Here is a 26,727-nt window from a genome sequence, read left to right as displayed (position 1 = left end):
TCTTTTTCTCTCTCTATGGATTACACAGTCAACAGTATGTTATGCTGGTCAAATTTAAATGGTTGAAACTGCTAATTCATGATCAGACCTTTATTAGAAAACAGCACTTGCAGCTTAGCAAAAAGCTAGTACACACAGCATTAATGGACAGGTGAAACTAAGTGGTTTACACTTCTTGATTTATTGCCAAAGCTGGGGGCTGCTATGACCATTTCAGGTGGATGCTGTTCTGCGTTTGGCTTTCAAGAATAATTTCTCAGAAGGGCACTGTCCCTCTCATTTAAATGACAACAAAAAGCTTTAGTTTCATTATGTAAATAATAATATCTACATGCTCCATAGTTCGATGCTGATGCTGTTGCTCCATGATCAGCATAGTTGTTGTACAACTTCAGCTCTCTTTTTCCACCCAATTCCCTGTGAAAGACAGAAACATTAATAGCACTTTCATTGAAGAAAATTATGCAGCAGATACCTACACTGGGGCTATGTTAATGTCCACAAGTTTTTAAAATAAAACAAACCTGCACAACCTCTGTATGTCACTGTATGCAAATGGGACTGTTTTAGTTTACATTAACTACATTGTTAACATCGGTAGTGACCATTAACAGCATTTACTGTTTTTTAACACTGATCTAATTCTCTTTGCAGAAGACAGAATGAGTTGGTAGAGATCAAGATTGGTGGAGACAAGACATAATACTTCTCAATGTCACCAATTCCTTTTTAATACATTTTAGTAAATGGAAAAAGTTGTGTTTTAAAATAAATTGCCTATTTAAAATTGCAAAACAAGAAAACCAACCAACCAACCCCTCCCCAACAACTAAATATCAGAATTAACTTGAACAGTTTGATACTTTTACTTAATCTATTTCATTTAATCTCACTGCAATCTCATCCAATTTGTCTGAATTGCATTCCAGTAGTGGAAAAAGTACATGCTGTTCTCCAGGTTCAGGGAAATCAGCTGGAGTTTTCTGGTTTCAAAGTGGAACTGGAAAATCAACTACTGAAATGTGATGGTAAGTTTATTCTGTTGTGGGTTTTATTGGTGGAAACTGATAGGAAATTAGTAACTCTCTAAATTTTTGAAACCAGTTAACTTCAATTAGAATTAGATAAAAGGTATTGTTAAGTATTCAGTTAACTCTTCCACATGCTATCTGGAAAGACTAATCCAACTGGCTTCAAACCTATTTCCCCCCACAGTATGATCAGTTTAAAAGTTGTATGTATTTTCAGAGATGCTGTAGGTATTCTGATTAGCTATGCTATGAACTTTGGACTCTGGGCTGTCTCCTACTAATTCACTTCTCTGTGCCTACCTGGTCTGACACCCTCTACGATTTTTTTTTGTGTGTGTGTGTGTTAGTGGTGTGTTGTTTGGGGTTTGTTGTTTGGTTATTTTCTCCCCAGTGGTATGTCTTTATTCTGAGAGTCAGAAGATGCAATTAAGCCATGCTACTCCTCTCTGCAGCTTTATAACAGATTCCTTTTAGAAGCACTGCATGTTACCTTATGAAATTTCCACTCATCGAGTCGTGAGTGGATTCAGTATACCAGTGAAATTGGAGCATGAATGTAGTTACACTGGAGCACAGAAGATACCTTCTGTGATGACTACATCTTCACTCATTCTATGGAATACATTTCTCTATTCCACAGTGGAGGAGCAAGTATTTTAATTCTACTAAATACCAGAAATTGCACTTTCCAAATATTTACATGTTAAACCTCAGTGTTTCAAAGCTGTTGTCCAGTTTAATAGGAAGCCACCTAAACTTTGATTGTATGACTATTGCTCTTACTACTCCTTAGAAGTTTGCAGGTACATTGTGTACAGTTATGGTGAACAGGCAAGAATTGGTTAAGTCCTTGCATGTTCCATGTTTTCTTTTATATCCTGGATATAAACCCATTTGGATCACTACTTAGTGCTTCATTCCTAGCAGAATGGAAAGATGGTAAACCTTTTACAAGCTGGGTTTGTGTACAGTTTAGGAAAAGACTTTAAAGGGATATAAATAAACTTCACAGTGTACAAATTAGATAAATGCATTCTTAGACAAAAGTGAAAGAGATGCCTGCATTAGCTAGAAAAATGGACCAAGCCAGCCTTTGCCAAGCTTAGGATTTTTGATGCAGTCAAGTTCAAAGTGCCCTTGGCTTCCATTTCACAGAATTACAGCATTTCAGGGGCTGGAAGGGACCTCAAAAGATCACCCGGTCCAACTCCCCTGCCAGAGCAGGACCACCTGCACACAGGAACACATCCAGGTGAGTTTTTAATATCTCCAGAGAGGGAGACTCCACAACTTCCACAGGCAGCCTGTTTGAGTGCTCCATTACCCTCCCAGAGAAATTTTTTTTCCTCATATGTACGTGAAACTTCGTATGTCTCAACTTTAGAATAGAATAAACCAGGTTCGAGATCCAACCCATCATCTGACACCATCTAATCAACTCAATCATGGCACCAAGTATCCCATCATGTCTCCTCCTAAACACTTCCAGTGATGGTGACTCCACCACCTCCCTGGGCAGCCCATTCCAATGGGCAATCACTGTCTCTATGAAGAATTTCTTCCTAATATCCAGTCTAAACCTCCCCTGGTGCAGCTTGAGACTGTGTCCTCTTGTTCTGGTGCTGGTTCCCTGGGAGAAGAGACCAGCCCCCACCTGGCTACAACCTCCCTTCAGGTACTTGTAGACAGCAATAAGGTCTCCCCTGAGCCTCCTCTTCTCCAGGCTAAGCAACCAGAGCTCACTCAGCCTCTCCTCACAGGGCTCATGCTTCAAACCCCTCCCCAGCTTTGTTGTCCTTTTCTGGACACGTTCCAGCAAGTCTGAGGGGCCCAGAACTGGACACAGTACTCAAGGTGTGGCCTAACCAGTGCAGTGTAGGGGTGAGAATGACCTCCCTGCTCCTGCTGGCCATGCTGTTCCTGATACAGGCCAGGATGCCATTGGCCTTCTTGGCTGTCTGAGCACACTGCTGGCTCACGTTCAGCCAGCTGTCAACCAGTACCCCCAGGTCCCTTTCTGCCTGGCTGCTGTCCAGCCACAGCCTGTAGCACTGCATGGGGTTGTTGTGGCCAATGTGCAGCACCCGCCACTTGGATGTGTTCTTGTGCCATTGGGCACCACCGCGAAGACCCTGGTTCCATTTTGGAAAAAAAGCCAAACAACTCCTCTAACTTCAATATCGTGGACAGGAAAGATTATTTGCTGATAAGAATAGCTTCTGTCCCAAGTCCCTTGTACTCGGCTGTAGCTGCGTCCGGTTGCGACTTCTATGGTGGGCAGCGATGGAAGGGTCGTGGGGGCCCCTAGGTGCACGACCCCGCTATGGCCGTGGCTGAAGGTGCGGGGACCACGGCCAGGGCAGACCCCTCGTCGGCCGCATTCCGCCGCCTTTCATTGGCCCCGGGCAGGCGGGAGGGAGGCGGGCGGGGCCGGGCGGCCGCCGGGCCCGCGCCTCACCTGGCGGCGGCATGGCGGCGCGGCATCGGGGCGGCGCCGGGGGCAGAGTCCAGAGCGGGCGGACGACGCGGACGACAGGAGCCCGTGACAGGCGCGGAAGATGCCGCTGGGGCTGAGGAGCAAGAGGAAGGACAAGTCCAAAGAAACCTCCAAGCTGGTGGAGGGCGAGGCGGCGGGCCCGACCCCCGCGGCGGCCCCGGCAGCGAGTGCGTCGCGGCTGCAGTTCCACACGCAGCTGGCGCACGGCAGCCCTACGGGCCGTGTAGAGGGCTTCGGAAGCGCCGGAGAGCTCTACGCCAAGATCGGCGAGGCCTTCGGCATCGACCCTGCTGAGGTAGGGCTGCTGAGCTGGGGGCAGCCGCGGCTGCGCTCTGCGGCATGTAACGGGGCCCCAAAGGGCGCGGAAGGGAAGCTGGGGGCGGCTGCGCACTGCAGCTGCCGGTGGGCATTCCTTTGCAAATTTTTGTGGAGTTGGGTATTTCCCTTTTTATGGGCGAAAAGAAAACAATCCAGTTGCTGTTTCTAAATGAGCATTGCTGTATGGGAGAGGATGTAAGCATAAACGCGTTTAACTTTCACAGAGGGAAACAATCATCCCTTTAACCAAACTATCTCGAGTGTCTTGGTTAACCTGTTGCAAGCCTGCTCTTCAACACAACTCTTAAGCAAACCATTTGGATTACAATTAAGTGAAATAATTGTTTGCAATGCAGGAATTACTGACTGTACTGATTCATTACAGTTTCAAAAAACAAACAAAAAACCCCAAAAGCTCCCAATGCATCTAGGAGGGTAAATACTCGGAATGAAGGCCATGGGAGGTATAAGTGCATTAAATCTGGCTACGTTTTAAAATTTCAGCTGAATGCTTTCTGCATTGCTAGATAATTATTTTTTAAAGGTCTGCTGTTTAAGTGAGGTTATTTAAATGTATATAGAGGGTCTTTTTAACCCAACTGCTTTCTTGATTTTTTTTTTCTGAGCCAAGTTTTAAGCGTTTTTTGGTATTCGTTTGTGCTTGTAAATGCATCGTTTCCCTTGGTTAATAGGTAGTGCCTCTATCAAGCGCTTCCTAGGTGGTTCTATGACCCTTAACCTCTGAGTGGCATGCCGAAATTAAGTGTTAACATTTCGTTCTGCGTCTGTTTTCTCATTTGTAGCTGGTTCTTTTAAAAGTGGCAAAGACTGCTACTACAGACTTTGGTCTGAGAGGTTTCTGTGGCCTGACCTAATACCATTTCCAACAGTAAATTGTAACAGTGGCAGTAGCAGTGACTACAGTTAACCAGTCACTGTTCCATTAAGTAATTAAAAAGTACCAGTACCAGCCAATGCACCTGTGTCTGAGGTCTTCCCAGCTGCTTTCTGATCTTCTGCTTCTCTTTTTTTCTTTCCATACTGAGCGTTTCTCTTTTGTTCTGTTCCATCTCCAGTTATACCTTTTACTCTCAAGTTCTCATAGTTGCCAGAGATCATCTTCTATTGTAGTTTCACTGCTGAACTTTTGTTACTGATCTTTTGGCTCCGCCAACTTGAGAAAGATCAGTGTTCTCCAGGAAATTCTGTTTTGTATGAATGGTGTACTCGCATTTCTCCCAACAGGTGTATAATCTGACCCTCTCAAAGGTTTTAGAGGCAGCACCGTATTTCATGAGTATGAGCCTTGTGCTGACTTAGAGAAAATTCTTTTCTCTTACTCTCTCAGCAAGTCCCATTCCTGTTTGGTTTGGCTTTGGTTTTGTTTTTTAAAATGTGTTTTATTGGTAAAAATGGATGGAGAATTATTACTGGAAGCACAGAACTTAAAAATCCTTTACTCAGGAAAATGAGTTGTTTTAAAGAAAAGAAGCAAAACTAACCATCAAATGTATTTTGTGGTTTAAAGGCACAGCAGAGTGAAGAACCTGGACTAGGGAGTCTTGAAACAAGATTTTGGATGGACAAGGAAAAATGGGATAGATCAGTGAATAGCACTGGGTGCTACGAAATGTTAATTTATTAGGAACTGATGAGCTTTCTGGAAGTAGGGAGAGACTAGATATTTTAAATGGTATTATCTGTTAAGTAAAGCTGCTTTTGGAAAGACAGTTGTATGTAGAGAATAATGCCAGGAGCTACACCTGATGAAACTGAAAGACATTGAGGTACTCAAATGCCATTTGTAGGTGTTATCTGTCTAGGAAAGTTTCTGTGACCTATCTTATGGGCAGTGTGATACCTGAATGCCTTCGGAAACAGGTATTATCACAAAGATCTCTGCCCTGTAGTGACTGAGGTGGAAAATCGAGGTGGGAAGGGAAAGAGGTCAGTGTGCTCTCTGCAGAGAGCATTTGGTTAACTGTTGCTGAAGGGAATATGTTTACTATGATAAGTGAGTTTACTGCATTGTAGGCAAGGGCATGGATTCTTGGGTAAGTTCCTACTTTAATATGGTTCAGGGTGAGCTAAGCTTGTAATCTGTCACTTCTCCTTTTACTCTGCATGGTTACAGCACCTCATTTCCTCTTTGTATCACATCTCGCAGGACCAGCTGAGTTTAATGTCTGCTGGGGAATCCTTTACAGGATCCGTGATTGACAGTGAGAAGCTTGTATAAACCACAGTATTTGTTGTTTGTTGGACAGACATTTCTGTGCAGACATGGATCATGAATGGGTAGGATGAGGACAAAACAAGATGGGTACAGTTTCAAAGGGGACATTCCTTCACTCTTCTGATATTTGACAAGCATCTAGGAAGGAATGAGCCCCAATGACAGCTTTCTTTCACAAAGTATTTGTGTCTGGTCTTGGCCATTTGGGATTACTACTCCTCTGTAACTATCTGGAAAAGTACCAGGGAATGCTATGTTTCTCTGTAAGTGGTAAATGCAGCCTGTATGATAAATAAATAAGCACTGACCAAAGGACAATGTGGGTCTGTTAAAGCATTTGGTGGTGGTGTGCTCCTGTGAGAGCACATGGTAGGGCTTTAAAGTATTCAAAGTAGCTAATCAGGCACTGGGAGCAGGGATATAAAAGTCCAACTGTATCAGCCTATTTCTTGATCAGATGAGAAGGGAATGGTAAACCACAGAAGCTACATGGACTTGCGGTTTGTGTACTCATAATTTGCACTTCTGATTACTTTGTTTGCTTCTGGAGGTGCAGTGTGGTGGGGCTGATGAGGTAAGTTGAATGCTCAGTGGGTGTGTCTGTTAAGAACCCATGGAGGCTGGGTTTTCTTTCACAGTGGTAGGATTTTTTTTTTTTTTTTCATAAGGGGAATGCAGGAAAAGGAAGAGTTTCCTGGTAGCACTAAGGGGAGAAGTGCAGCTCCCTCCATCTCATCCAGTAACAAGAGTTCAGCTGCTGAGCTTGTGTTGGGGCTGTTGTTTCACAGGCCTTGCCTCCTTATGCTAAACAGTTAAGTATACTGTGAGGCTGTGCCACATTAAATTTTCATGAAGTATTTGATTTAACCCTGTTCAATTTAAACTTTTATGAAAGAATCCTGAAAAATAAGCCACTGGCGAAACTGATATTTCTGAATAAAAGTGACCTTATAACAAGAATAGATCTGAAGTGTGTTTTAGGAGGTTAGAGAAAAGGGTCAGCTCATGAAATCAGCATACTCGTCGCCAAGATGCTTAGAGTTTTAGAGCATGTGCTTATCAGTTGAAACAAATTGTTCACAATCTCGCCTACAGATTGGAGACTTTAAGTGAACAAATTTAACACTCCCTACAAACCACCTCCTCCCAGCCCTACGGCAATAAGCATTTGCTTGCTGCTCCCCTAAGATGTGCTTGAATTTCACATCCGTGTTACACCTGTGGAATACTTGTGGTGTTAATGATCTATTTTCCTAATACTTTTAAGCTGTATGAAAGACCATTCACTGTAATTCTTGTGTGCTCTGGTGTTGGGTTTTTTGTTTGGTGGGGTTTGTTTTTTTATGTTATTGGGGTTTTTTTCCCTGTGGGTGTTTTTTATTTGTTTGTTTGGTTGGTTGGTTGTTTTTTTTTTTTGTTTTTTTGAGACAAGAAACCACTGAGTACTTAGTGGATAATACTTTGGACGTATTTCATGAGGCAAAGTTGTATACCTGATAGAGTACCAAAAAACTTGGAAAAACTTGGTTAGTCTATTGCTTTAGCTAGTCAAGTCTCCCACATTTTCCTCAGGGAGCATAAAGTGAGTCAAGTACCTAGAAAATGCATTGGTGATTTCTTGATCTACTGACATCTGAGTGTGTAGGGAAATCTGTCAGTGGGTGTTACATCTTCCTCAGAAGTTGAATTCCCATTTTCTCACCTTTTAAATAGAAAAAGTGGTTATGATCTCCTCTATAAAGTTGAGATCTCATTAAAAAAAACCAACCACTTTTATTAGCTTCTGAGTATGTAATCTATCAGCCAACTTATTTTTGAGTTCTTCTTAAGATGTAAGCTTAATATGGAAGATGAGAATGTAATCAGTATATAGGATATGCAGTATGGTATTGCATATATACTTTATATAACACATACTGTAACCCAGCTTTTCATGGTTAATTAAGTTTCTCTATATAACACACACACACAACCCCCCCGTTTTCATTGGCTAATGTAGTCTTTTCCTACTGAAAATACTGAGGTAAGGAATAATCTTTTAGTAATCTTATCTGACAGATCTCTTTTATAGGGTTGTGCATAAGCCCCCAGTCCATGCCAGCAGAATGGAATTTCCTTGTTCTGTATGCCACACAAGATGACTCTCTGAGTAAAGGAGGTATCCTAGATACTTCGTGACTGATGTAACAGTCATGATTTATAATACCATGCTAAAGTTGGCATGAAATGTCACAGCACTGGTATGCCAAGTTAAAGATCAAATACATATGAAGGTTGAGGGTAAGAAAAGAAAGACGAGTCTTGAAAACTGCACATTGAATTTTTTTGCTCGCCAAAACCAATTTTTTCTGGGTAAGAAAATTACTATTAAAAATATATCAAAAAATGACTGAATGGAAGGCATACAGTAGTAGCTATTAAGTGTTTAAGTATATAAGCTGTTATTAGGCACCTATATTAAACGTAGGTAAAATCTATTAAAAAAATACCATTTTTGAGCAGAGAGGTCTCAGTCCTATACGAATAAAGCTGTGCTGTAACTGATAAATCATGTAACTGTATATTATCCTGGGGAGATACATCTTTAGTACATTACTCTGCATATCTCTGTTCTGAGAAAAAGCAGTTGTTCACTAAAGAGAATAAAGAATGATACAAGTTTTATTTTTGACTGGTTCATGCTCTCTCAGCCTTGTGGTTAGCACAGAACTGACTCACAAAAAATTCTGCAGACTTATAGGCTGTAGTAGGAATGTCATCCAGATGAAGGTCTAAAAAGAGAAGCTGTGGATCGAGTTTCTAAATATCACATTTCTGCTCTGTTGCCAATGTTATCTATTCAAAGGTGTGACAGTAGTTACTAGATGATTGTTTGTTTGACAAGGTCAGATGAAAGAATCTAATGTCTTAAACGTACAGACATAGTACTTGTTGTTTACAACAAGTACTTGTTTATAACAAGTACTTAGTTGCAGTTGTAAACTGGCTTGTTATTCATGTAGCTTGAAAGAGATATATGTATACGTGAACTTTGTGTAGTCTGTTTGAATTTAACCTTTGTTGCTAAAAATAGTAATGCTGATTATTAGAGATTATTATTTATAAAATAAAATTAATTTCCTACTTAAAGCCTGCCCTGGCCAAATTCCTCTATGCATCACCATGGTGGGAAAAAAGCATTTTCTCTGTCCAGAGCAGTACAGCTAGGATAGTTGCATCCTGCCTATGACCAGGACAATAAACCTCTGTGTTAAAGAACCACTAGCATACATGTAGGGAGAAAAAGGAGTGCCTGATGCCTAGAGCTGAAGTCAAGTACCTCAGAAAAGCCAGTTTATAAAGAATCAGTTTGCCCTTTCTCTTAAACCTTGCCTTTACTGAGCTGGAAGAGAGATGACCCCTCCCTTATGCTGGAGGAAGAGTAAGAAATTCATGAAACATACTGGAGACAGCACGCTCTGAGCTAAGTGGAGAATACATGGGGCAATATAAAATATTTCATGCTCTCTCATGACCTTTCTGTTTTGACAACTTTGGTTTTGGTTTTTGGTTTTTTCCTTCTCTTTTCTTTGAAAGTGCTTTCCAGCAGTTACATTTTAAAACGGTCCCTAGAGATGTTTGAATCCTGTGGAATTTGAGATGAGTGAATGATGAAGCAAAAGATGGTAGCAGCTCTTTGGTTTGCTCACTCAAACCTCTAGAACAATCTGTTCTGCTCTAGCTCAAGATGCCTGTGTCAGAGTTGATGTGCTGAGACGGCCATGACAGGCTGCTCACACAGATATGTCTCTTTCCTTTGCTCCCTGCCAGCTCTTATCTGCAGAGATTGAGCTGTTGATGCTTCCTGTCCTGTGCATGGATGGAGACTATTGCCTCTCCTGGCGCAGCTGGAGAATGAGAGTTTTTGACATTTCAGCTATGGATCTATCAGAGAGGCCAGAATTATGCTCTCCTTTTACCTTCCTATCAAGCTCATCAAGCTGAATAATATACTGTTAAACTTACAGGTAATGTGTTTGCTTTCCTCCTGCACAGATCATGTTTTGCACTTTGAACACTCATAAAGTTGATATGGACAAGCTCTTAGGTGCACAAATTGGCCTTGAAGATTTCATATTTGCCCACATAAAAGGACAACGAAAAGAAGTGGAAATACTTAAAACTGATGATATGCTTGGGCTTACCATTACAGACAATGGAACTGGCTGTGCCTTTATAAAGGTAAATTTATTTACCTTTATAATTAGTTCTATAGAAGATTCTGTTACTATAACAGGATAACTATTGGTTTATGATCCTCTAGAACTATAAAATCTTATACATGGTAAGTAGAAAGTAAAGTTGCTTTTCTTTAAGTACATCATTCAAAGTTATTTCAACTAATTCTGTACTGCATGTCCCTCAAAATTAGTTAATTTATTCATTTCTTCTGTAGTGTGTGTCAGCTTTACGCTGTGACCCTTGTATTTTCTGACCTACTGTGAGGTGGTAGCTGTTAGGTATTGCTTGCATCTGTCCCCTCTTTTTTAAAGTGATGTCGCTGATTAAGTGCTTGTAGAATTTCTGTCACTCATGTGATAATGAGATCATGTTCTTTCAGTCTTTATCACTGTTCACAGGGTGGAAGCCTTTGTGCTGTATAAGAATAGGTACAAGTATTATGCTTGTTCAGTTTTCCAATATCGCTGCCTTATAAGTAGGGTGAATTAAAAGGTGCTAAGGATTAACACAATTTACCACAATTAGCTTGAGTAGCAACTATGGTCAGTAACCTGTACAGTATATTAATCATAATTGCTTTCCTCCTCATCTTCTATGTGACCTCCAGATATTATGTTTTGAGACAAGTAGAGGCTGACGAAATGATGCACCCTTCTTCCTAGAGTAGGTATTAGGAACCTTAATTACATTTTCTGCCTTTTAGATGCTTTGCTCTAATCTACTCCAGTTAGCCATTATTAGTGAGGCATTGACAATTATCTTTGATTACTGCCTTCCCAATCACTGTTTTCATTGCTGCTGTAAACAGCGCTGCTTGTGTTGAGAGGTCGTGCTCTTTATTTATTCCTTAGCTACCATGGATATAAAATAAGACACAGTTTATAAATAGGTTTGCATGTCTTTGTTGTGGAAAAATGTGATTGAGACCATGCTTGAAATAGTTGAGATGTGCTGGAGGTTTCAGTAAGCATTTTTGCAAAAACATAGCTTCACTTTTATGTTTATAGGCACAGAATTCAATTTCTAGTGGTAGCATCCATGTAGACCTTAACATTCTGTCATGTTTTTGCTTATGTGGCATTTTAGAAGAAGCCATTGAAAGCAGTTCACTTGTGCAGGACTGTACAGAGTACTACTCTCTCTGTGCTTGCTTGGTAATATGAAGAGAAAAGTCATCACGTAGACTACTGCATAATTGGAGCAGACTGGAAAACCCTCACCACGTTAGCAAGACAAGCATAATTTTTAGTAAATTGCATAAAACTTGTCTGTACAAATATATCATTGTCACAAATATATCATTGTCCATGTACTACTCTAATAATAAGCAGTACAGTGAAAATGGTGCAGTCTTCATGAGAATGCATCAGTTTAAAGGAGTTTCTACGATCTAAATTTGTTGCTGTTGCATGTTTAGCTTAGAAAAACAGTGTAGAAAATCCATATGCAGAAGTAGAAGCTGCATCTTTATTGGAAGTGACAGAGCAGAAAATGTATCTAAAGTTTGACAGAACTATTTTTGTTTCCACACTTATTTTCCTTGAAACAATGTTCCTATGTTCAATTTTTAATTAACAATTAATATAAAATATACTTATATGTGAGTTGTTGTAGCAATTTTGTTGCATTTTGAATAGTGGAACAGTTTCTGGGTTTGATAAACCTAACACACTGAACAGCAGGTTGTTCTCCCATGAAATCTATTGTTTTGCTTTACTAAGAGCAAAACTTGTAGTTGTTCTGCTTTCACAAATTTGTTTTCTGGGTGTGTGGCCAGATGGGAAGATGTATTATGGAATCAAATTACCCATTCAAAGCATAACAGTAGAACTCACAGCATGACTGACTGGTGTTTAAGGAGACATTATAAAATGGGGTGATGCAATTTATTTTAAGTGCCGCATAAGAAATACAGATTCTAGCTTTTAAACAAACTGTAGAGAACTTGAAATACAGGCATATCAATTGCATTTTAATTACCGTGTCAATGTAATTTTACTGTCTCTGGTCAGTTAACTGGGTGGTATGATAAAAACTAAGTCATATGAAAAAGAATGTTTGATATGACAGAAATAAAATAGCCAGTGAATATTACTTTAACAGTTTTGGTGTTAGGATCCAAGTGAAGAAGAAAAGCGAAATGAAAATTGATTCACCATGCAGACTCATGCAGCAACTAAATACTACATAGCCATGCTCACACATAGCTACTAGGAAGAAAATTAACTCCATTCCAGCTGAAATCGGACAAGTGGGCATGCTTTTGAGTCCTGGCACCTGATAGCAAATGCATCTGGGACCCAGTTTCTGGTGTGTGTACAATACTCCCCTCTTCATTCACCATGAAGCTTCTTTTTGGTTTTAATCTAGGTAGGCGTAAGGGAAAAAAGAGCTAGAAAGAGTTAAACTCAGCCTGAAGCTAAAAATTGTTGCAGTATGTTAGAGGACACTGACAGTTATCACACTTCCCACTGCCTCTCTCAGATGGAGGCACATACGTGGGCTCGGGCATGCGCACATAAACTAGAAGCAGGTTTCCGAGATAGTTATGCTAGGTGTTATAGTAGTAGGTGGTAATGGGTTTATCTCCTTTATCTCACTGTTATCTCACACAAAGTTAGCCTGAAAGACAGCAGCCTTTATTGAGAAGTGTATTATTTGGGAAGGTATTAGAATGAAATTAATATCTCTACAAAATATGAGATGTTTTACTGTGTCAGAGCTTTTCTATTAAATAGAATAGGGTAGGGGCTTACATGACTGAGGCACATGATAAACAAATATGACAGCATATAACAACAAACAGAATCACTGAAATTTTAAGTGTCCTTCAACTGACTTGATAAATCATAGACATAAGTTAAGGTTATTTTCCTCACTTTTTAAATTCCACTTCACAAAAATTATAAATACTGACTTCTTTTTGTGACTTTTAGACCATTTGTATTTGTGTTCCATAAGCTGGCCTTTAGAATAATTTCCTATTTTTCATTGTTATTTCTGAGGAAATACTTTAGCATACAGTTCTGTAGCCTGATGAGGAGTATGGTAGAAGTTTTACCACTATAGACCATTAAGACTAGCCCTTTACAGCATGTAATCTTTCAGTATATTACACACATTTTGTTATGTCCCTAGAGCATATTTGAGAAGATAAAGATTCTGTTCCTACACTTGCTAGGCTATTAAATCAAAAGAAAGCCCCCAAACTCAAATATTTACATTATTGACACATTTGAGTTCAGAGACAACATTATTATCTTATTCAGAAGCCTTAATTTGTGAAATTGGTTTTGTTTTGGTTTTTTTTCTTGTTTTTATATTCAATGCTTATTAAAATAGATTGTTTGAAAATGATGCTTTCCAAAATATGTTTTATTGAAATCATATAGACAAAATGCACTGACTGGTATAATAAGCTCAATGCTATTTAATGCTGTTAGCTGATGTTCTTTAAAACATAAATAGGTAACAACAGAGTTTCAAGAAGTGTTTCTAATATTTTTTTCCCCCCCTTTCTTAATTTTAACCAACAGCGAATCAAAGAAGGTAGCCTTATGGACCAAACCAAAATGATTTGTGTGGGTGATCACATAGAGACTATAAATGGAAGAAATGTGTCAGATTGTCGGCATTATGAAGTTGCCAAAATGCTAAAAGATCTGGAGAAAGGTCAGATATTTAAGCTGAAGCTGATAGAGCCTATGAAAGCATTTGGTGAGTGACCTGACTACTGTCCACCTTGTTCACTGGTTATCAAAGTACCAACATTGCATTGCATTGTAGGTTTGTTTTCAGATTGCAGCCAAATGCATACGAGAAAGTACATTTTATTTTATTTTATTATTCTTTGAAGTGGGAAATTTATGAATGAGTTTTCTTCCACCTTGCTTTCTCTAACAGTCACATCCTGGTGTGGGCTACCTCAGCTGGAGTCTCCATTTCTTGATTCTTTTGCTGCATGATCATGCAAAATAAGCGCAGGAAGTGTTTTGTAGATGCGGTTTTAATGCATAGATCACTAATGTGGTAATCCTTGAACATTCTCCTTTCCTCTATTGAGGTGTAATCCCTGTTCATCTCTGTGTGAGATTTTCCTATTTCTGTACCCTTTACTGGGGACTGAAGTCTATGATGCAGAAGGATGCTTCAGAAAGCAGTCTGGGATTCCCTAGAGCACTGCCTTTGCTGCATGGCTGCCTGGTCTCCATCTCCTCAACTTATTGTGCATCTCTAATCATACAGAAGGTATACTCAGAATTAGAAGAATGCAGTATTGCAAAGCCCTGTCTCTACCTGCCAACTATGAGAAAGTAATACCAATATAGGAGGAATACATACTGATACTAATTTTATCAGTGTGATAAGCAGCAACAACAATAGAGTAGGTTTAACTTAAACAGTCAAAATAGAAATTGAGTTTTAATCTTTTCTCTCTTTTTTGTAAGTCCCACTCCCACAACCATGTAGTATTTTTCTGTAATAAAAATTTCACAATACTGCTAAACTATGTTTGTACAAGTCCTCATGCACACCTGCACTAACAGCTTGTTCAAAGTCGTCATCTTCTCCACAGCAGCAAAAGCCCGAATATTTATTTTTCAAACCTTTACCTATTAGTTTACAACTGCTGTCATACACCAATCTTAACACTTGGTGTCACAATAGCAGCAGAAATTGAAAATGAGAGAAATCTGAAGACTGCTTTTGGTATTTCTGTGAAGAATGGGGCTTATGAGTTTAATCTCTAATGCAGTTGGATATAAGTTTATAGTACTGTTAAGTGAATGTGGATGTTAGACTTTACAGTAAAGTAGTATTGCATATATAGATACAGTATTGCAATTCATAACATGGGGATATCTTTTTAACATTGGTTTATAATTCATATTCAGTGCTAAATGTGCTACATAATCTGTTTGTAATGACCAGATTAAATTAGCATCTGATTGATGACTTCAGCTGCTATTTAATAGTAGTTACATGAAACGAGTGATTAAGATAGCTTTTAATCTGTCTGTGATAGGGAGGAAAGCAGCTAATTTCATGTCAGTATGTTTTATCTGAAATTAAAGATGCATGCTATTTTTTATATAGGTTTTCAATGCTCAGTAGGTTAGAATATCCTGCCTAATAGCCTTAGGTGTGGTTAGGCTTTAGGCACAAATGTATTTAGGATAGTGTTGAAGGTGCAGCACACCAAGAACAGACCCAGAAGAGATTGACAAACAAGATCCAGATCCTGCTGGACAAGTGGGTCCTCAATTGGACTTGATGATCCCGAGGTTCTTTTCCAACCTGACTGCGTCTGGGATTCTGTGTAATACATACTACAGCATTGCATTCAAGGAGACTTTATTAGAAAGGCCTGCTGTTGAGATGAGGAATGATCTGGTATATAGCACACTTAAAAATAGTTCTGAAAAATTGTCTTCTCTCTTCTAGCACTTTCCAGATTAACTATGTAACTCCCACATCAGTAAGTTAGTTAAAACCTTGGCATACTTGAATGTAAAATTATGTCCTAGAACAGGAAGACCCAGTCTTCAATGACTCCGTTTAGTAACTGGTGTGCCTTTACCCAAAATTAAACAAAGAAAGCTGAATTCAGGTAAAGAAAACTTTGGGCAATGCCAGATATTCTTAGCAGAGATTCATCAGGTGTGAAATTGTGATCTTGGTGAAAACAGTGGGAAAACTCCTGCAGATCTGCTTCGGGACATTTCATCTATGTGACTACTAGATATCAGATTGTTAGCTCAGCTCAATGTGGCTCATCATGACCTGATTAGCACTAGCATTTGCACCACTGCATCTGTGAAAGATGGAAGTGTTGCAGTGCTCAACCTGTTACATAGTCTGCCTGTAGAGACCTGATGACTTCAGCCATCGTGTAATATTAAGTAATAAATACTTATACTTTTCTGTAGAATAGGGAAATAAAATTATACAAAGTGCATATATGAAGTTGAGTGTAAGAGGCCTGCAGAGACACATTGGTCAGTGGAAGTCCTAGCTTCAGTTCAGTCAAGCAGATATCAAGGTTTGAAGACAAATTTTCGGCAAAGGTATACTTCAAATACAGTTAATTTGTAATTAAATTTTTACATTCTAGATAGAACAAAAAGTTTAAGTAATGTAATAGCCAAAGCAGGTGCACCATATTTTGTTGTACCCATACTTTGTTTGGTATTCTTTTCTTTTTGTTATTGTTGTTTTCTTCAGAAAAGCTGGAACCAAGGTCCAAAGGTGGAACTCTGCCAGCGGCTAAGATCTCCAAAGGGAGAGAAACACTTCGTCTGAGAACCAAAGGCCCTGCTACTGTGGAGGAAATGGTATGGTTGTCTTGGGGCTCTACAATAGTTTAATCATCTAGCACCCCCTTTATTCTTCCTCAGGGTGGATAAGGTAAAGGAAAAATCTGGGTATTACAAAGCTTGCAGGACTTGAGAAGATGACAGCTGTTTGCAGAGAGAAATATAAAGTTGAAGGCTACCAGGGATAGGATGGGCTGAGGAATGTGGAAACAGAGAGCCTGTATTTAGATGTCATGGATTACATGGATGAATTTAAGGTACATTAGATGAAGGAATTTAAAAAGAGAAGAGGAGGGGGAAAAAAAGGAGGGGGTTGGTCAAAGAGTCTGTTCTGCTTCTGACACTGCAAAATGTGCTGGGCAGGCATAGGGGTTGTTGGGTGAAGGCTGATAATTTACATTGATGTGAATATGTGTAAAATCAGGATTAGCATTTGGAAGAAGAAATTTAATTTATTCTGGGTTCCTTTAAAGATAATGAGGATTTGATTAAGATTTGTATTGTCAGGAGAGGGAAGGTTTAGTCTGAATGTGAGAGCTGCGTAGTTTGACATGGAGAGGAATGTTTGTGAGAAGAAGGAAAGAGAGTGGAATAACATGATTTACTTGTAGGTTTTGTAAGTGTAGGTGGCTAGGATGGGAGTAAGGATAATCAGTGACAAACTGCTGATTGTTTTTTAAATCTGTGTGGACATAATCAAACTCTTGCTCTTTTTTCTCCCTTTATTTCAATAAAGCCAACTGAAGTTGAAGAAAAAGCAATTAAAAAAGTGGATGAGCTTCTTGAGACATACATGGGGATAAGAGACATTGAATTAGGTGAGTTTTTAGTAGATGCTTTACTACAGGATTGAATACATTCTCATATTCTGTTGTCTAAGATTTGTTTTTACTTTAGTCTCTGGATGTAAGCAAAACAAAACTTGTCCAGCATTCAGTCTCAAAACCTTGCCCATACTTATTAGGTTGGACTTGATGGTCTTGAAGGTCTTTTCCAACCTGGTTAATTGTGTGATACTTCTGCAAATGTGTGTCTCTGATAAATGAAGAATTCTGCATTCTTCCAGCATATTATCTGTAGACTATTGTATGAATGACTTAGTTGTTTGCTGCTAACTGTCAACACTGTATTCTTTCTGGCATATATTTTCTAGTGGAGCTTGTGTATAGCATATTTGAGGATTGTTAAGGGCAAGCATATCTATCTGTTTTTTTTTTTTTTCTCTTTTGCCCTTTTGCTTAGACACATCAAAGCTGATCAGGAAAGTTTTAATCTGAGATCTTCATCAGTGACAGGGCAAAGATTTAGCAAGGGAGCTGACAGTGTAGTTGCACAAATTTATCAAATTCTCTAAAGCTTATGTTCTGAAGTACATGGGAAATTTCCCAGAATATTTACTAAGTATCATAATCATCAATTTATAATGAATGAAACTATTCAACCTCAGTGTCATTCGTTCCTTAAACTGTACCAGACTTGTCCTTACAGCTGTTGCTTCTCTCTCTTAACCTGACAACTAAATAGGAACTTCTTGTTTGTATGGGCATTCTAGCTGAGTGAGAAGTGCTGCTGTAGCCATCTGTGGCTGGTGCACTCTTCTAAGAAAATACAGAGCTACTAGTACTGAGAGAACAGTATTTATTGCTGTGGTAATATCTAAAAAAATCAGCCAAGAATTGGGAAAGGATAAACTAAATGGAAAGCAATCTTGAAAAGAAAGCTTTTATGAGAAAGAAGAGGAGGAGGTGAAGCTGAAGAGAAAATAGGTCTGCCATGAAGGTAAGGGCAAAGCAGGAGGGTTGGACAGGCAGCAGTTAGCACAAAGAAAAGAGCACAATAGGAGGTTATCTGAATAGATAGAAGCCCTTTGCTGGCAGCTTCTACTAGTTTTCTCACAGGAAAAGTTCTAGGTAAAATATTTTTTGTGGATCAGCTTAAGGTGGAGATGGACTTCCTGGCATGGAAGAAAGACCAAAGCTGCCTAAATTTTTTTAATTCTCTTGTGGACAATATCTAAACTTTTCTGTTCCCGGAAAATGAATGTAATGCCCCTGCCAGGTAATATACTCCTGGGAGCCCTGTGTGGCTCTAACCCTCTGTTTAGCATAGGGAGGATCCCACCCCCTGTCTCTTCTGCAGCCTCTGATGCTCAGACTTCATAGTTCTGAGTGTGGTGCCGGCTGTTCCTCTGAGACCTGTTTCGTCCTACAGCTTAAGCCAGACTTCTGGAGGCTTCTACCCTTTCAGGCTATCTCCAAGGTCCCCAGGATCCTGACCCTACAGAAATAAGTGACTAAGGGTGTTCCAGTTTTGTTATCCATAGCCCAGAAACCTGAGATCCTAGATTACAGCATGATTTCTTAAGATGTTGAGGTGTACTATGCTCTGCTCTGGAACAGGGAAGCATGTTCCTATGGGAACTGGTGTTTGTTGGTTTTGGTTCTCAGTACTATAATGTACAGTAGACTAAGGAGTTCAGTTTTCAGCACATATGGCTGAGCTTATTGCCAAGTATCTGATAAGACTTTTCCCATAAATTCCTTGATTATAGTGTGTGTTTTTTTCCAAAATATCCCATGTCCTTCATCTTTCAGTATGTAGCTTGGAAATTTTCAAAGAACGCTTTAAAAGAATACTCAAATAAGGAAGAAGTGTTTCTCCTCAGAGATACTCGCTTTTTCACAAGTAGATTGTTGTTTTGTCCTTCACCTCTTCCTCCCAGAAAGGTAGTGATACAAAGAGAAACCGTCAGAATTCAAAGACTACAGAGTTCACACATCTTTAGTTTGCACCTTTGAAGCCATCTCCTAAAGTTTAAAGCTCAGAGTGGAGGGCCAGTGGTGATGTCAAAAAGAAACAATTGAGAAACAATTAAACAGCTCTAGGACTATTTAGGAAAGGAGAGCTAATCACCTGTCACAAATCTGTTCAATTAACACATGTCAGTTTTTCATGTACTGGATGTGATCAGTCACCCATGAAAATGAAATATGAGGAAAGGATTCATTCACAGAATGCCAATCACCACTCAGCTAGAAATTTCACTCATTACTCAAGCCAGATTAGTTGGAAATGCAAGTCATCACAGTGCGACAGCTGACAAGTGATTAAGATCTCAATCATTGCTCACTCCCATGCAGTTCTGTTTGTCAGACGCTTTGCATGTCAGTTAATACTGCTCTTTCATCTCCATTAAAGTGACACTTCATGGTGTGATTGAATTCTAAAGCAGTGCCCCAGTTTTAAACCAGAAGTTAGAAAGAAAGAAAAAATAATGTAAAATTACAGACAGAATTAAAGATGAGATAAAGCCCTTAATTTTTTCATAGTTAAGTATCTTGACAGTTTTAAGAATGGCTGACTAAATCTGCACATAAATCTCTAAGTCGGAACAAAATGCTTGGAAATTATTTAATGGAAATGCATGCATTTTTTCCCCCTTTTTAAAATTTTGGCTCAGTTTTTGATTTTTAGGGAGATAAATGCTGTTGAGATTTAGATGCCTACATTTTGAATGGACTTTTACCCTTTTTACTACTTCAGTTTACCGAAAATTGGACTTAAGATGCAGAAGGGACACTTGGCCTTGGAAATATATTATTCAGTTATTTTATGGGCACATTAGAAAGTAAGCCAGGGCTTGACTTCAGCCTTGTTTAAAACATAAATGTGCCATTTAGAGAAAAATTAGGTTATTTTTAAATCCTGTCAGAGCTTTCTGGTAAAAAAATGTGAACAGTTGATTAGTAGGAGGGTCTCAGGAAGCAGTGTTAGTGAGAAATACTGGCGATTCCCACCCCCCATTAATGAGGCTGAAATTGTTATGGGCTCTATTTGATCCCAAAGATTCTGGGTGGGAGGAAGCCTGGATCTATGCAATCCAACACCAGAATGCTGCTGATGAAAAAATGATGGCAAAAAGGGCTTCCCATCCACTTTTTTTCTTTCAGCACCTCTTGGATAACTCTTCACCCTCTTATATTTTATTCTACTTTGTTCTGGTTTTATGCTTTTGGATTATTATTTCCTTTTTGTTGTTCCCTATAGTGTTGTTGAACATTACATATCTTTGCATATACTACATCTCTGCTTACAGGAATTTCAAATGTACTTCTCCACCTTGACTTCAGTTTTCAAACTTTTTTTGTCTAGTCAAAATGTCCTAACAGTTTAAACATTTGTCACTCAAGCTTCTTATCTTGGCTCACTAATCCAGTCCTGCAATATTGGATAGATGTTTTATCTAGAAATGCTTTGACTAAAGTGATATTCTCCCTGAATCTGTTGTTATCTGTGCCTTCTGTCACAAGACTTCATTTCCCAGTCAAGGAATAGCATATTGTATACACTATGGGGTATATTGTTTATTACTATTCTGAAAGAATAAGAGTTTTGTGAAAAAGGGAAAGGTAGCAAGTCTGGTTAAAGGAGAGAACTTCCATTTCAAGAAGAATTAGTACCTAACAAAAAGAAACAAGAAGAAAGGGTATTTCTAATGGTTTCTTGAATGCCAGACCTGACAATTTTCAACATGAAACTAAACCCAAGCAATGTTAAACACTGGAAGTTGCAATGACATGCTTTATTTTCTGTCACGTTGTAAGGAAGCTGAATGTGAATTTTAACTCTTTTGAAGTGTCAGGCCAGAATAATGGTATTTGTTGCCTTTTGCTGAAGGCAAATCTTCTGATAGCATTACAGCTATCAGAATAAATATTGAAGCATTTTTAGAAGTTACGAGATGGGATATAGGTAGCAAACCCACTATGTAAGGTAGATAATAACAATGGCAGGTAGATCATAGCTTTTGTGGCTTGTGCCATGTGTGTCTGTCTAAGGTGAAAATAAGGATTTTGTGAAAGAACTTTGAAGTTATTTTAATGGGACTGGGTTTAAAAAGCCAATATACTTCTTGTTCATACTCTGGGAAACCTTATATTCCACTTCCCAGTTAAAGTTGAGAAGACTTCTAATTCCTTTCATCAATTTCTATGTTTACTGAACTTCCCACATTTTATGTATAAACATTTCCTAGGTACAAGCATTGCCTGAAGTGAGATCATTTAAAAAAAAAAAAAAATCTGAAAACAATTGGGGCTATCTGAGGTGTGGAAAAATATTTTATTGGAGTAAAATTCCTGTAATCATTGTGTGGCTGTTGCAAGAATCAGTAGGGGGGAAAAAGGAGTGGAGGCAACTTGGCATGAAGCTGTCACCCTCTGAGAACCAGTAAAGTTTTCTTCAGCTTGGCAAGTGTCTGCTAAATGCCTTGGCAATCAGTAGTTTTTGATTTGCCTTGGGAATTATGCATTGCAAATGTCATTGTGTAAACATGCGTGTTCTGCTCAGCTGTGCCACCCGGGGAATGCCATCTCATGTCTCCGTTAACTGCCTGGGGAAATAACAATATGTGCACTGGGGTTAACTTTAGCCTTTCTGTACGTGTGAAACTAACAGAGCAGGGCTTAGCTTTGCACGCTGGTACACATAGGTGGCACACACAACGCGTGAGCACAGCAGGCGGACTGGCTGGCATCCCGCGCTAGCCTGTGCAGCAATGCAGGACTGCGGGCAGCAGAGGGCAGCACCGAGCTGCCGAACGCCTGTACCGGCCGGGATCTCTGTGGTTTCATTGCACCGGGTGAACCTGGGAAGGGAGGGAAATGTGCTTTAATACATATGCTGCTTTAAATGTTGCCCGGTAATGCCGATCACAGTTGCGCAATACAGATGAAAACACTTTTGTTTAAGGATGCTGCTTTTGCACCGTGGTGACGGTCTTGACTCAGTCCTGGCTTTGTTGAAAGTTGACTTGATTATCTAAACTTAGTGGATTTTTGTTTTCAAGTTTGGTAAATCTTCGATAACCAATTTTTAAAGTCCTATTTCATGATTTGGGAAGCTCTAGCCTCATTTTCTCTTGTGTCATCTTGCAAACTCCTTTTCCTCCAGTCTTCTAACAGTGTAGCAGAGTAACTTCATATCCTGGTTCATATGCAGAAATCTGATATGCCACAGTGTCAGGGGATGTGTGGTGGCATTGGTAGGACAAATATTTGTCTTCAACTTGCCAGGAACGAGAATCCCTTGTTTAATGCCTGCTTTCCATCTAGACTCCTCTGAGTCTGTGTCCCGGGATCTTCACAGGGGGCACAGAAAGAATCAGTACAATAGGCATAGGGTTTTTTCTGGCAGGGAAAGAGGTCTTGAGAGTCCTTGAGAACCATTAGTGGTGCCCAGGAAGCTGGGTTACACTTGAACTGTCTCAGTCAGAGCAGTTTGTTTGTCAAGATTTACGTAAATTTTCCTTGGCCCTGCTTTGTGTAGTTTTTGGCACACTGTGATTCTCTCTGGAGCCTCACGTCTGAACGTAGTTAGAACTAAAACACCAAATTTCCTCAGAATTACTGTTGCTGATGTCTACAAAGTGGAATATGGCTCAAGTTTGTTCACAGCTTGTAACAAGTTTACATAACAGCAACCACTATTTGCCAGATGTTCATAACTTGATGTCAATAAACTTGAGCTGAGTTTCAAGTCAACAAAGTAATGTTAAGTACTTGAAAAATGAATTAAACTTAGAGAAGGGCAAGGTTCTTTTCCTTTTCATTGGAGAGATTTTGCCATGTTGGTGCATGCATGCAGTCGTAGTAGACAGCAGACTGTCCCAGTGAAGATGATGTTTTGTAGCTTCAGAACTTTCTTCCCTTTCTCGAGCACTGCAATATGTGTTTTCCACTCAGATATCCCTCTGAGAAAAGGCTGGGATCTACCAAATCCTTCAGTATGACACTTGAATTTGATGTGCTTATGAAGAAAGTTTTGGTTGCTTGATGTGTAGCGAAAGATGGAGGACATTTTGCAGCATAAGGCAGGTGTGTAAAGGAATCACAAAATGAAGCAGGCTTTGAGGGTTTCATTTATTGCATAATGTTGACATTTCCTGTGATTATAAATAGAAACTGTGAAGCAGAGATACAGCTCAGAAAATAAACTGCATTCAACAGTGCTGTTTGTTCTGAGTCTATTTTACAGAGTCGTCTTCCTCCCTCAAACCATGAGAGTCCACTGCCAGTAGTTGTTCTGGCCTGGCTTAACCAGGAGAAACTCCTGTGCTGACACTTCATCCTTGGCAAGTGCCACAACCAAGAGAAGTTTGAGCCCTCACAATGGCTAAAGGTTTAAGTGATAAACACAGCAACTAGGAACTGAGTCCTAAGCAGTGACCCTAGTGTAGCCATTTCCAAATTAAAGTCTAAAACTTGATAAATTCTGATATTTGGGTGTTAAATAAGAGCAAATGTCAAACAGCATGGCTATACAAGCTATCAGAGTCTGCCTCTGTTGTATCGGACCACCCTAACTTTCCTGGGTACCAAGATGTTCCAATTCTTTGGTGGCTCTGGTTTACTGTGCACAGCAAAAAGGCATTTCCCTTACTTTTGCATGATTTGAATCCCCTGGTTTACAGAAATAACTTTGATCTTTTCCACTTTGTAGTGGCATAAGCACAAACTTTCCTAGCCTTCAAAGATTTGGTTTTTTAGAGCTAGAGGTCATAATAACAGAAGCAAACTCATTGCACTGAAATCGGTTACTCTTTAGTTTGGATGGCGTTGTGAAAAAATGTAGATCCCAGCAGAAGAATAATGTGGCTCACCATAAATACTTCAGTCTCTTTACTGTCTGGATTTTTTTATTAAAAAAACAAGTTAAAGCTAATTAAAATTAAGCTGAAAAATTAAGCCAATCTGTTTGAGGTCATATGGCCATTTCTTGAGAGGATTACTTCTTTCAGGCAGTTGCAAACTTACTCTGGCCAATACCTAACAGACCAGGTTTTAATTTTCTCTGTGTTTTACATTAGATGTTAGGTAAGCTTGATATTTGAATTCTTGTTTTCTAAAGTAACTAGGTTTTGAAATGTTTTCTGTAGGCCCATTTGTCATTAGTCCTATATAAATGCAGCTTGTGATCAACACTTAAACTCATAAAACATGGGCTGTTGCTAGCAAACCCATACTAGCTTGGCTGGATATGTCTATAATACAGGGTGTATGCTGTTTTACATGTTCAAACCCTATGCCTTTTGGCTTTCTGCAAAACATTTGGCCACTTCAAATGCTGACTTATTAAGATTTTCTTCTTTTTTTTAGAGGAGAACAACACTGAGGTTTACCTTTTGATCTTTTGGTTTGTTGCAGAAGATTTGCACTTAACTTTCTTTTTAGACTCGTGCTTCATGTGCCCCTAGTATTGAATACAGAATATGATTTAGTAAAATTAAGATGAAGATTGGTTGAATTGAAAATTACACCTCTGGTAAGCAAACAGCAGAATATATAATAAGCACTCTATGGAAGCTCTCAAGTTCATCAAAGCAGAATGTAGGTGGTGTGGGGCAATTTAAGCATGTAATTCCTATTGAAGCCTAAATTCAGTAGGTAAGCTTTACATCTCCCTAAAATGACTTACCTGCTTTTGTAAACAGACATTCAAAAACTGTCTTGGCCATTTGTGTTAGCTATCACTTTGATAATTACACTATTTTGTTTTGTTGCTTTTTAGCTGCAACAATGGTGGAAGCTGGAAGAGACAAGAAAAACCCGGATGAATTTGCAGTGGCATTGGATGAAACTCTTGGAGATTTTGCATTTCCAGATGAGTTTGTATTTGATGTATGGGGAGCAATAGGTGATGCTAAGCAAGGACGACTGGAGTGAGACCTGTGCAGTTTATCAATCCCTATCTGAAAATAAAAAATTATTTTCAAATACTTACATCAGAATTTTAATACTTTTATTGATATGAATAAAGATTGCTAGAAGTATTCTTGTCTGAGACTTTCTTTTGCAAAGGAAGGCTTTTAATAGAAACATGAAGATAACCCCAAAGTTCTGACAACTGAATATTTTAAACAACCTACATGTAGAAATCACTAGAAGGAGTGTTTCAAGGAGATATACAGACAATTAGATAATTAGGGTTTGTACATAAACTTTAAAAATCAGTATTTTGAAGAGTGTTAGGTATTGCAACGAGTTTGGATTATCATAGAGTCATAGAGTGGTTTGGGTTGGAAGGGACCCTCCCAAAGGTCGTGTCGTCCAACCCCCCTGCAGTGAGCAGGGGGTCCTCCATTAGATCAGGATGCTCAGAGCCTTGTCAAGCTTGACCTTCCATATCTCCAGGGATGGTGGCTCAACTGCCTCCCTGGGCAACCTCTTTCAGTGTTCTACCACCCTCATGGTAAAGAACTTGTTCCTAACATCCAATTTAAATCTACTGTTCTTTAATTCGAAACCGTTGCCCCTCATACTATCACTGCAGACCTTTGTAAACAGTCTCTCTCCAGCCTTCTTGTAAGCCCCCTTCAGGTACCGGAAGGCTGCTAATAGGTCTCCCTGGAGTCACCTCTTCTCCAGGCTGAACAATCCAATCTCCCTCAGCATGTTCTCACAGGACAGGTGTTCCAGCCTCTGATCATTTTTGTGGCACTCCTCTGGGTTCCCTCCATATGAGGTCCCTGTGTTGATAGCTCCAGAGGATGCAGTACTCAGGTGAGGTCTTACCAGAGTAAAGTGGCAGAATTGCTTCTCTCAGTCTTCTGTCCACACTTCTTTTGATGAAGCCTAGGATGCAATTGGCTTTCTGGGCTGCAAGTGCACACTGTTGGTTCATGTCCACCTTCTCATCTACCAGCACCCCCAAGTCAACCCACCACTCCTAGACATTGTCTTTCCTGTAGCTGGAGCTGGAAAGAAGCTACCCTGTTTCTGAAGAACCTTAGTTCAAGAAAAAACATGTTTCTCTGAAGCATGGTGACAGAGGAGAGATACTGAAGGTGTCAAGACCTGGATGTTACTGGAAAGTCACAAACAATCATGTTTTGGATGAAAAATACCTGAAACTAATTTTAGATTAAGGATTTCCAATTATGTTGTACATAAATATTTAGTTTAGCACAATATTTTACTAATCTCTGATTACTAAATATTAACTGTCTCTTTTACCATATTTACTGTGCCTGCATTTATCCTCCTTTTCACTCTGTATTTAATAAAGAGCGATGCAGTAAGTTTTGGGTTTACTTACAACTAGATTCCT

At 39.4% G+C, this 26,727-nt stretch overlaps 1 protein-coding gene across 2 annotated transcripts; it reads left to right on the top strand.

Annotated features, from left to right (window-relative positions):
• Window positions 1-3,482: 3,482 nt before the first annotated feature.
• On the top strand, window positions 3,483-25,613 carry GIPC2 (GIPC PDZ domain containing family member 2). Of its 2 annotated transcripts, none has more exons than XM_054165530.1 (6): window positions 3,483-3,823; window positions 10,118-10,303; window positions 13,840-14,020; window positions 16,529-16,638; window positions 17,357-17,438; window positions 25,189-25,613. In XM_054165530.1, exons 1-6 carry the CDS (start codon window positions 3,590-3,592, stop codon window positions 25,341-25,343), a joined length of 948 nt encoding a protein of 315 aa, XP_054021505.1. In that variant the 5' UTR covers window positions 3,483-3,589; the 3' UTR covers window positions 25,344-25,613. The 2 variants fall into 2 exon arrangements, with proteins under 2 accessions (XP_054021505.1, XP_054021506.1); XM_054165531.1 differs by lacking the exon at window positions 3,483-3,823 and adding an exon at window positions 6,086-6,656.
• The last annotated feature ends 1,114 nt before the right edge of the window (window positions 25,614-26,727 follow it).

This window comes from Dryobates pubescens, chromosome 11 (assembly GCF_014839835.1).
Source record: "Dryobates pubescens isolate bDryPub1 chromosome 11, bDryPub1.pri, whole genome shotgun sequence".
Taxonomy (NCBI): domain Eukaryota; kingdom Metazoa; phylum Chordata; class Aves; order Piciformes; family Picidae; genus Dryobates; species Dryobates pubescens.
The sequence above is the reverse complement of the archived record's forward strand: the minus strand, read 5'-3'. Positions and strand labels throughout refer to the sequence as shown.

Excerpts from the sequence above, each read along its gene's own strand:
- GIPC2 (XM_054165530.1), top strand. The coding sequence starts at position 3,590 with ATGCCGCTGGGGCTGAGGAGCAAGAGGAAGGACAAGTCCAAAGAAACC. Across the intron at positions 10,304-13,839 it reads CTGGCTGTGCCTTTATAAAG|CGAATCAAAGAAGGTAGCCT; the intron begins GTAAATTTATTT and ends TTTAACCAACAG. Across the intron at positions 17,439-25,188 it reads GATAAGAGACATTGAATTAG|CTGCAACAATGGTGGAAGCT; the intron begins GTGAGTTTTTAG and ends GTTGCTTTTTAG.